The sequence below is a fragment of the Nematolebias whitei genome, chromosome 13, assembly GCF_014905685.2.
Source record: "Nematolebias whitei isolate Nwh7 chromosome 13, NemWhi1, whole genome shotgun sequence".
Taxonomy (NCBI): domain Eukaryota; kingdom Metazoa; phylum Chordata; class Actinopteri; order Cyprinodontiformes; family Rivulidae; genus Nematolebias; species Nematolebias whitei.
The window spans coordinates 44,646,146-44,657,704 of record NC_056510.1 but is presented as its reverse complement, the minus strand read 5'-3'; the positions used below and the strand labels follow the sequence as shown (position 1 = coordinate 44,657,704).

Genomic DNA, 11,559 nt, shown 5'->3' with positions numbered 1-11,559 from the left:
TGATATATATTCATAAATTAAACGGATTCTTTCATTTTTCTGGACTGTATAATGACGTGCATCTGAATTTAATAAAATGTGGACGGAAACGTTAATTATCTTTGACTCACCAACGACAGTGGGTCATTTATTAACAGAATCAAGTTTAACACATCACACATTTACATTAATTGGCAAAAATTGAAAATAACGACAGCTTATTTAGCAAGTTTTACAAGGAAGACCATACGGCGATGGTTGAAAGCCTTGCTTCCAGCTTCACACAGACATTAACCACACGGCGGTGGTTGAAAAACTTTGCTTCAGACATTTCTAAAAATATCTGGATTAATTTCTTAGCAGATAGAAGAGTTTAAAGATTGAAGTTTAGAGGGAGGGAGATGGTGTTGTGTGATTGAAAAGTGTTGAACAGAACGGCACCCTCAATTCGACCCAGCTTTCCTCGGTACGCTCGGTAGTGAACTCGACTCATTACCTCTCTGACGATGAATCAGTGGAAGCGGAGCTCCAGTTACGCTACCGGTCCAGCGTCTCCGTAGGATGGCAGAGAACCGTCCGGAGTGGTGGCGGGACTTGGTCAACAACAGTTCACCTCACGAGTGGACTTCACATGAGTGGAGTCCGTCAGAGTTCCACTCAGAGGTGGAAGATGTCATAATCCCCAATACTCGGAAGAGCTCTGGATCATATCGGGATTTTCCTGTTTCCCAAACGACTGGAGCTGCAAACTCTCCACCCGACTCCAACTGGGTTGAACTAGGAAGTACCAACATTTAAAGAGCTCTATTTCCGGTTCATTTGGGAGTTTCTGATTGGTCGATGGACCAAAACAGAGGTGTGTTTTGTGATGTAAGGTGTTATTAAAAAGTCAAGGAAAAAGATTAAGATTGTTTAAGAACAGACAAAAGATATTATGAAGAACTCAGACTTCGTGGAGTCACTTCTCTAGTATCTTGCTGTAAAAGTTAAACATGACATTTCTTTTTCAGTAAACTTGCAGTTGACCGAAACTTGAACTTTGACCAACTTACACACTTGTTCATTTCAAACAGACGATCAAGAAATTGAATCATTACTCTGTAACATATTCCAACTTGATTTCCACTTTGAATGAGGATTAAAAATCATTATTACTGTTTCACTGTTGATTTAAAAATGAGTAGTTCACTTCAACATTTAAACATTGTTTGAACTAACACAATTTGATTATCAAACATTTGTAAAATAGTAATGATAATCGAGAGTAGTCTTCTTTCACTTGATTAATTCAAGAAAGAAAGTCTCAGGATGGGTCAACCTGTATTTCTGGATTCAAATCAATGAAATGACAGTTTCTGTCCCATAAGGTCCTTAAGGTCAGGACTTGACCTCAGGCCTAGTTCACTACAACAGTTTCTTTCTTTTTGTGCTGAAACGTTTCGCCTTCGGTCCAGAAGGCTTCATCAGTCAAGGAAACATGCAACAAAACTGATTCTTCCCCCAACAACTTACTCCAAAGTGGAACAAACCAGTTCTGCTTGTGATAAGATGGTCTCTTTGGTACGCCCCCTCCTCCATTGCCGGCCCTATTCCTTGTTGACAGTCTTGTCAAACAGGTTGAAAATAACAAAGTCCATGCTCAATAATCCAGGTATACATCTTATCACAAGCAGAACTGGTTTGTTCCACTTAAGAGTAAGATGTTGGGAGAAGAATCAGTTTTGTTGTGTGTTTCTGTGACTGATGAAGCCTTCCGGATCGAAGGCGAAACGTTTCAGCACAAAAAAAAAAAAACTGTCCAGGTGACCTGACTGAAAAATGTTGTATTGTATACCTGGATTATTGAGCATGGACTTTGTTGTAAATAATAAATCTTCTTCATACACCAAAGTTAGTCGTGGAGTTCCTCAGTGCTCAGTGCCTGGGCCACTACTCTTTACTTTATATATGCTTCCCTTAGGTAAAGTTATTAAACAGCATGGGATAAATTTTCATTGTTATGCTGATGACACACGATTATATTTGTCCATTAAACCCAATGAATCCAATCAGCTACTTAGACTACAAGCATGTCTTAAAGACATAAAAACCTGGATGACCCTTAATTTTCTCCTGTTGAACAGACAAGACTGAGGTTTTGGTTTTTGGACCTGAGCACCTTAGGAGAGAATGTTTCAGTCTTTCTCCCTCCTTAGATGCATTAATCTGTTCTCCAGCTCTAATGTTAAAAATCTTGGTGTTATTTTTGATCAGGACATGTCTTTTATCCCCCACATTAAAAACGTTACTAGAACCTCCTTCTTCCACCTGCGTAATATCACTAACATTAGAAACATCTGATCTAAAGATGATGCAGAAAAACTGGTCCATGCATTTGTCACGTCTAGACTGGACTATTTCAATGGTTTATTATCTAAAATTCAAAATTCTGCTGCCAAAGTCTTAACTGGAGTTAGTGGGAGAGATCATATCTCTCCAGTTTTAGCTTCTCTCCATTGGCTCCCTGTCAAATCCAGAATAGAATTCAAAATCCTACTTCTAACCTACAAAGCTCTCAACAACCTAGCTCCATCTTATATTACAGATCTTATTGTTCCATATTTTACTAACAGAGCACTTCGCTCTCAGGCTGCAGGTTTACTTGTGGTTCCAAGAGTTTATCAATCAACCTTTATTTATACAGGTAAATCCCATTGAGCCTCGAGGACTCATTTACAAGAGAGACCTGATTTCAACAAAGAAAGATGACAACAATGGACAACAGCAACAACAATAAGCAGTTATAAAAACTCATACTAGTTGTTTTTTTTTTGTTTGTTTTTTTTAACAAATAGGATGGCTAAAAGGAAAAAGGTAACAAAACAAAAAAAAAACAGCTAGATTCCAAGACAAATGTATAAAACTAAAAACAGGAACATGTCTGCATTGGTCCCTGCCAGGAGTCCAACAGATTCTTAAAGCCACTTAGAGAGGTCAAGGTCGAGAGCTTCAAATCTTTTTGTAAGATATTCCAGGAAACAGGAGCGGAGTAGGATAAGGCCCTTTTGCCTAGTTCAGTCCTCACTGAGGGAACACTGCAGGTAATAATGTCCTGAGAGCGCACTCCGTAGCTGCACTCAAGCATAGACATGTAGGAGGAGATGTATGAAGGCAGCAGACCAAGAAGTGATTTAAAGATGAAAATGTACCAGTGAGAGAGTCTGCGTGAAGTTAATGATGTCCAGTTAACCAGTGAATACTGGGTGCAGTGGTGGGTACGATAATCACAGCCAGTTATGAATCTTAGTGCACCATGATAGACAGCATCCAACATCTGCAGGGTTCTTGTAGGAGCGTTCATGTAAATAATATCACCAAAATCAATTGAGGGAAGGAAAGTCACAGATACAAGGCGTTTTCTAGCATTCAGGGTTAGACAGGATTTGTTTCTGAAAAAGAAACCCAGTTTAACTTTCAGTTTCTTTACCAAGTTTTCCACATGGAGCTTAAAAGAAAGATGTGAGTCGACCAAGATACCCAAATATTTATAGGAATCAACAAACTCAATGGGGACACCATTTGAGGATAAAATCGGAGGAAGAACTGCTGGGACCAACTTCCTATTTGAAAAAAGCATCCTTTTGGTTTTTTCGGCATTTAGGACAAGTTTGAGGTGAAACAAATCAGTCTGGATGTAGTTAAATGCAGATTTCAGAAGCTGGAAAGCCTTAGCAACTGTTTTAGCTCGACAATAAACAACTGTGTCGTCAGCATAGAAATGTATGGATGCATTAGGGATGTTTTTACCTACATTATGTATGTAGATTGTAAAGAGGGTGGGTCCTAAGACTGAGCCTTGTGGTACACCATTATTGAATGTTAAATAACTGGAGGAAGTACCATTATGTTGAACACATTGCCTCCGGTCTGAAAGATAGCTAGAGAACCAACCAATGGTGTCTTCTGAGAAACCGATTTCTGAGAGCTTATGACACAAGATGTTATGATCCACAGTGTCAAAAGCTTTAGACAGGTCTAAGAAAAGTGCAGCACAATAATCCTTAGCATCCAGTGCTTCAACAACGTCATTAAGAACCTTCAGTGAAGCAGTGGTTGTGCTGTGTTGTTTCCTGAAACCAGATTGATGTGGAGGTAAGATGTTAAATGAGTCCAGGTAATTTTTGATTTGAGAGTTTATCAGTTTTTCTAGAACCTTGGCTAAAATGCAGAGTTTAGAGATTGGTCGATAGTTGTTCAGTGATGTGGGGTCTCCTCCCTTCAGCAAAGGAAGAACAAAGGCTGTTTTCCAAGTGTCTGGGATGGAGTTTTGTCTTATGGAGAGATTGAAGATGTGGGTCACAGGGACTGTGATGATGTGAGCAGCCAGCCTTAAGAAATAAGGTGGAAGTTCATCTGGACCTGCAGATTTTTTAGGATCAAGATCTTTTAACAGTTTATTGACCTCACTGACTGAGAATGGAGAAAAAGAGAAGCTGTGATTAACTGAGGATTGACTTGTAGGAGGGATTTGATTTGTAGAAGTTTGGTTATTAGGGGAAGTGGCTGATTTTCCATTAGTAACTGTGTCAAATAAAGAACCAGAAGCAACAAAATGTTTGTTGAAACAGTTCAGGATCTCATGCTTATTTGACACAGGAGCAGAGTTAACGAGAAGTTTTGATGGGAGGTCAGATGATTGGGGGGTGCCTGAGAGAGATTTGATGGTTTTCCAGAATCTGTTAGGGTCATTTAGATTTTTGGAGGTCTGAGATAAGAAATAGTTTCGTTTTGCTGCTTTGACAGCAGTTGTACATTTATTCCTCATCTGTCGAAAACTCAACCAATCAGTGTCTGAGTCAGATTTTCTCGCTGCAGCCCAAAGCAGTCTGTTTTTTTTTATAAAAACAGAATAGGAGGAAGATCTTTCAGTTATCAGACTCCTCTTTTGTGGAACCAACTTCCGGTTTCTGTCCATGAGGCTGACACATTGTCCCGTTTTAATACTGGGATTAAGACTTTCCTTTTTGCTAAATCCTATAGTTAGGGTCGGCTTGGGTTTCCTGAGCTGTCCCTTAGTTATGCTGCTATAGGCTTAGACTGCGGGAGGACAAACTGACCATGATTTTCACTCTACTTCTGTCTTTACTTACTCTGCTCAACCTGTTTTGTATTTGTAATTATTTTTTCTATCCTTAACATGTGTTTTTTTGTCTTTCATGTACACCTGGACCTGGACCTATACCTGGACCTACCATTCTATGTTCATCTGTCTCTCCTTCCTGTCCTCTCAAACCAGCCGGTCAAAGCAGATGGCCACTTGTCCTGAGCCTGGTTCTGCTGGAGGTTTCTTCCTGTTAAAAGGGAGTTTTTCCTTTCCACCGTTGCCACTGTGCTTGCTCAGGATGGGAGACTGCAACGAAGCCAAGATTCATCTTGTCTGCTGGATTCCTTAGATAGAGAACTTTACTAATTGGCTTTTATGTATGTGATTGTTCCTGTAATGTGCCCCGAGACAACTTTGTTGTGATTTGGCGCTATATAAATAAACTGAATTGAATTGAATTAACCAGTCAACCAGGGGTAGCTATGGCTGAGAGGGTGTCCCCCGCCTCTCGCACAGTGTCGGCAGGACATGGACACCGGTGACCCCCCTTAACACTGAAAGGGAGAGGCGGGTAAAGATAATGAATGAATAGGTGGATAGAAGGATGTTTACTGGTGGAGATCCATTAACAAGAGAACACCTTTTACCAAACAGTGATATTTATGGAACACCAAAATGCTCAAAATTAATTAAATAAATAAAACATTATGAAGTAAGAAAATTTTTCATTTTTATTTTTTTATTTGCTAATTGTGTTTTTCATAGCGTATTTATTTTATAACGGCATTTTTGAGCAGAATGACTTCAGCTGTCAATCAACGTCAGTGGGTTGGACCTTCACGTCCACTGGCTGATCCTTCACATCCATTAGTTTTCCTGCTCACTGGTATAGCTATTGTTAATCTTGTTAAATTCAAAGAACTAAGGGTGCATTCACACCAGCCCTTTTGTCCCGAACTTTAGCCCGTTTGCCTAGGAAGTCCTGTTCGTTTGGGGAGGTGTGAATGCGCCATCGAACTCTGTCACGGAACAAATAGGCAAACTCTGGCCCGGTCTAAAACCTAGGTATCAGTCCAGTAGAAGACAAACTCGAGCGTGATTCAAGTACAGTGTGAATGTAAGCAGACCGGGCACCACTCCGCAAGCAGGAAGAGGAGTACAACACAGGGCAAACAAACAGGCATCTCTCTTACCTCATATGGAGCCGTCAGCTTGCCTTGTGTGGAAAACAATATTCTCCATGGTCTTCTGCCTCATCTTCTGCTCATGTTGAGTCCATTGTTGAAAAATTGACAAAACAGAACTCCTAAAATCGCTCAAATTTGACGCCATTCCGTTTTTGTTTTTATTTCCAGAAGAAGAAGAAGTGTCTTTAGAGGTTTTTGTGTTGTTTCTTTCAGTAGTTCTTGGTTCGAACAGGTTGGCTCGACTGCACAGTGCAGTGTGAATGCAAACGCACCAGCTCAATTGTAAACAAAATGTCATGAATATTGATCCCCAACCGAACCGAGTCTACCGGACTATCAGGTGTGAAAACAACCTAAAACAGCGAGTCCTCCCGTGCGCACTCCCACGGTGCCGATCGATGGCAGTCCATCACATTTTGTCCTGACACCTGTATCTTCTGAAAACGTAGTCCTCTCAGTTTGATCTGCTGAAGTTACCTGAGCTGAACTGTTGACCTAGCAAGTTGCTGCTAGCTGTTATGCTAGCTGTACAGTGAGCAGGAAAACGTTGATTACGTACTGTAACCCCAGATTCTATGAGTATAGGTGCAGCCCTTAAGGCTATCGCTAGTGAGTTTATCCCTTCACGCGCACCGCAGCACTGAAAAAACTTTAGTCCACACCTGCCTGCTGTGTGGGCCCCACCCCCGGTCCGTATAAATTACGGTGAGACCGGGTAATCGGCTCCCAAATAGCTTTTTTCTTCAGCCATTTAGGAACCAGTGAGGCCCAGAGCTTAGAGGGCTGTGCTTATACTCAGAATCTGGGTTTACAGTACGTAACCAACGTTCTATTTCGTATAGGCTTCGCCCTTTAAGGCTATCGCTAGTAGGTTAAAGGCGAAGCAGGATGTAGTCTATGCCTCACTGAGTCCATTCAGACACAATATGAAGCGCCCGCTTGCACCAAAAAACATTTAATCAACTCAGCCTTCTGTGTGCGTAATTACGAGCTGCGTAATTACACGTTCCATGCACGGGAGCGCCCCAGACAGAAAAGTTCTCCGACGGGGAAAAAGGGAATGCTGAGATGCAGTCCTACTGCTGAAAATGGAAAAGAACAGAGGTTATGAATTGTAACCGTGTAACGATGAGCAGAGCAGGTCAACAGCTCTTCAGTATGAACTGATTAATAACAAAATGAACTGCTTAGCAATCAAATAAACTGATTGGTAACAGCAGTCATGAACTGATTAGTAACAATAAAAACAGCAGTCATTAACTTGTGACTGATAATAAATGTCTCACACTGTAATTGCTTGCAGTCAGATGTGAGTTTAAAACGAAATTCCATGAAACAAGTAAAAATCAATTTGTTAGAACACTGAGAACAGAATAGGTCATGGAGAAGGCGGAAACATCACGCAGATAAAAGCGAATAAATGAACAAGACGATGACCAAGCAGCCGCCATACAAACGTCCTCCACTGTCATCCCTCCATGCAAAGCTGTAGAGGATGAAATCCCTCTGGTGGAATGAGCTCTAAGATTCTCTGGAGGATCCAGTCCTGATGCTCTGTAAGCTTCAGAAATAGCCTCACACAGCCAGCGTGAGAGGCACTGAGTAGATAAAGGGCGACCTGCAGAAGTGTCCCTATAATGCACAAACAGACGCTGAGTCTGATGCAGAGGGGCCGTGTGTGCTATATAACATACCAGCGTGCACACGGGACAGAGATGAAATGATGCTTCCTCCTCTGATTTTTGAGGAGGAGGATAAAATCCCTAGTAAAGTTTTTTCAATGCTGTACTCGAAGGGATAAACCCACTAGCGATAGCCTTAAACGGCGAAGCCTATACGAAATAGAACTAATGGAAGATGTGAAGGATCAGCCAGTGGGCGTGCAGGTCCAACCCACTGACAGTGATTTGATTGACAGCTGAAGTCATTCTGCTGAAAAGTGCCATTATGAAATAAATAAGTTATCATGAAAAACACTATTATGAAATAAAATAATAAAAATGACTTTTTTTTCATAATAATAAGCTTAGATACTTGTTTCATAATGCTTTATTTATTTATTTAATTTTGAGCCTTTTGGTGTTCCATAGATATTCAGTGATTTCTATTTTTATTATTCATGTGGAGCAGCTGTGCTTCTTCATTGCCTTCTTGTTCCCCCACTGATTTGTTGTTCACCTCTTCCTCACAGGTTTGGAAGACTACATGAAGCGTTATGGGGAGGGAATAACCCGGAACCTGACTTCCTTTGGGCCAGTACCTAACTTTTTTGGAGAAGAAGCCAAGAGCATTTTTAAGGTAACACGAGTGAAACATTACACATCAGAATCACATTTGCTTTTTATGGAAACTTGTGACAAAGTTTAATATGTAACAGCGTTCATTTATTGAGGTCAAAGTCCATCCATCCATTATCTTTACCCACTTTTTTCTTTTCGGGTTGTGGGGGTCACTGGTGCCCATACCCAGCAATCACTGTGCGAGAGGCGGGGGACACCCTGGACAGGTCTCCAGTCCATCACAGGGACACATAGAGACAAACAACCATTCTCTCACTCACCTAGAGACAGTTTAGAGTTACCAATCAGCCTAACATGCATGTTTTTGGTCTGTGGGAGGAAACTGGAGTACCCAGAGAAAACCCACACAGCACGAAGAGAACATGCAAACTCCACCCAGAAAGACCCCTGGACCGGGGTTTGAACCAGGGTAACCTGCTCACTGAGAGGCAGCAGCTCTACCAGTTGCACCACTGTGCTGCCCAAGGTCAAAGTCATTTAATAAATTAGATTCTAAATATTTGTGATTACTCCCTTTAGAAGATGATTGATGGTGTCTTTAGTTCTCAGCTGACAGCCATGGTTGTGTTTGCTTCACTCTGCTCTATATGCAGTCACATTTTCAAATGTTATTCACAGATGGTTAACTTGTTAAATTATACTAATTTAGAGGACAAATGCAGTCAATCTTGTTTTACAGTGCTCTTAGCAAACTTTTTGTTCTCACTGAAGAAATTCTTAGAGAACATTTTTCTCAATGTGCATTTCAGGGATACAAATTAAACTGAAGTACTTTTTTTATTGTGGGCATTTGGACAGCACTAAAACAAGAGTTTTACCATTTTTGACGTTTCACAGTGTGTGCTGGCCTTTAGGGAAAACTGTTCCTTTTAACAGGAATCCCACAAGATCTTTATAAAATAATAACCAGCAGTACATCTTTCATCACGGGGCTGACATGGGCAATACCATACCATACCACTTTATTTATAGAGCACTTAAACAGCTACAAGGCCAACCAAAGTGCTGTACAGACAGAACAACAGGTAACACACAAAGCAAAATACAAAATGAAGTAAATCAGAATATAGACAAAAAACGATGCAGATAATGACGACAAACCAGTGTGGAGCATACAGGATCAAACACAGATCCTCTGGTGTTGAAAGCTACTGAATAGTAGTGAGTTTTTAAACGGGACTTGAAAATCGAGAGGGAGGGGGCCTGTCTGACAAGCAGAGGTAACTCGTTCCAAAGTCTTGGTCCTGCTACAGAGAAGGCCCTGTCACCTCTGCGCTTAAGATGAGTTCCTGGAACTGTGAGGAGCAACTGGTCCGCTGACCTCAGGGAGCGTGGTGGGACATACGGTTGTAGCAGATCAGAGAGATGGGTCGGGGGGGGGGGGGGGGGACACTGTTCAGTGATTTGTAGACATAAGGCTAGATGCAGGGCAGCTGACTTGGGACCAGAAAGTCACAGGTTCAATCCCCAGCCATGCCCACATGTTGTGGTGTCTCTGAGCAAGACACCTAATCCCTAACTGCTCCCCAACCCTTACAGAGCTGCCCACTGCTCCACCTGGGTGTATCTCAGGTGTGACGGTTAAATGCAGAGTTTGTCTGGGAACATACAGTGATGACAACACAGAGCACTTTACACCAGTGTTCTTCGTCACTGAGGGATTTGAGTAGTGGATGTTTGTTAATAGAGGTAGTTTGTTGTTGTTGTTGTTGTTTGTCTGAAGCAGCGCACAGTGACAGATCCTGGCATGTGGGGGGAGCAATCTTATCCACCACCCAGTGCAATGGCGGAGCCAGTGGGTGGCCAATGGGGGCCATGGCCACCATAGATTAATCTTAAATTTTGATTTGCCAACAAAATTTTTGATAGGGGTCTTTTGTACACCTAGATGCAGCTAAAACTGATGTTAGCATGTTACTTGTCTTTCAAGTTACCCAGCTCACAAGGTTTACATATATGCATATGTGATGGCAGCCATCTTGGATTTTGACATGGTAACCCAATTTTTGAAAGGAACCATTCTTACGCTCAGATGTAGCCACACACCAAAATGGAAGTCAGTACCTAATTTTTCAAGTTAGCATGCTCACAACATTCACAGATGGACAAACAAACTCATCTTTTTGCTTGAGCCGGGGGAAAAATAGCTCGTCGTGACTTTCTGATTGGCTGCGCAGGCTCTATAGAGTGGGGTGAAAGTGCAGGAGTGCATCTGGAGGATGCAGAACATGGCAGGAGTATCCTATTTGTCGAATGCTAAAAGCTTAGCAGCATCTCTGCCTGCACTGTACTCCAGCCACCTTCTAAGTGTTGTGGATAGCTTACCTAGGTTGTCATCCAGCATGGAGGGGGCCTAACTCGTGTTTCCTTTACTGTTGACCACAGGAGATGTGTGAGCTGATTCCCAGTGACCAGCAGCATCTGTCAGCCAGGAGGGACAGGAGAGACCAGCTCCTTTTGGGTCTGGCCAAGCTGAAGAAGGACCACTGAGATCAGCACAAAGGACCCAGAACCACAAACACTGAAGACTGAAATTATAGAAACCTTAAACGTTTTTCTTTGTTTTTAATCTGGCAGATAAATAATAATAAATAAATAAAGTGCTATGTGTTGTCATCATTGTATGTTCCCATACAAACACTGCATTTAATCCATCATATCTGGGATCCACCCAGGAGGAGCAGTGGTGCTTGGGGAGCAGTTAGGGATTAGGTGTCCTGCTCAGAGACACCACGACGTGTGGGAATGGAACCTGTGACTTTCTGGTCCTGAGTCGGCTGCCCTACCTCTACACCATCTTGACCCCTGGATTGTTTGATGTTTTGCCATCAGATTCAATGTTATTCTGTAAACTGCTAAACATAAGACTGGAGTGGTCATTTAGGGCTGGGAACATAAACAATCATACGATGAAGTGATTAAAAATATTTTCTAAATGATAAAAACAGTTTTCTTTTCTTTTTATGGCCATTTTTACCAACATTATAAAAAAAATATCTGCTGCCAGCTA

The 11,559-nt window shown here is 41.7% G+C and overlaps 1 protein-coding gene across 1 annotated transcript in view; it reads left to right on the top strand.

Moving 5' to 3' along the window:
- The window catches only part of cryl1 (crystallin, lambda 1), a 143,717-nt gene extending 132,458 nt beyond the window's left edge, over window positions 1-11,259 (top strand). The window contains exons 8-9 of the mRNA XM_037686664.1: window positions 8,441-8,547; window positions 10,935-11,259. Coding sequence (XP_037542592.1) covers window positions 8,441-8,547; window positions 10,935-11,039 — 212 coding nt within the window. The 3' untranslated portion in view covers window positions 11,040-11,259. The remainder of the gene's footprint in view (window positions 1-8,440; window positions 8,548-10,934) is intronic.
- The last annotated feature ends 300 nt before the right edge of the window (window positions 11,260-11,559 follow it).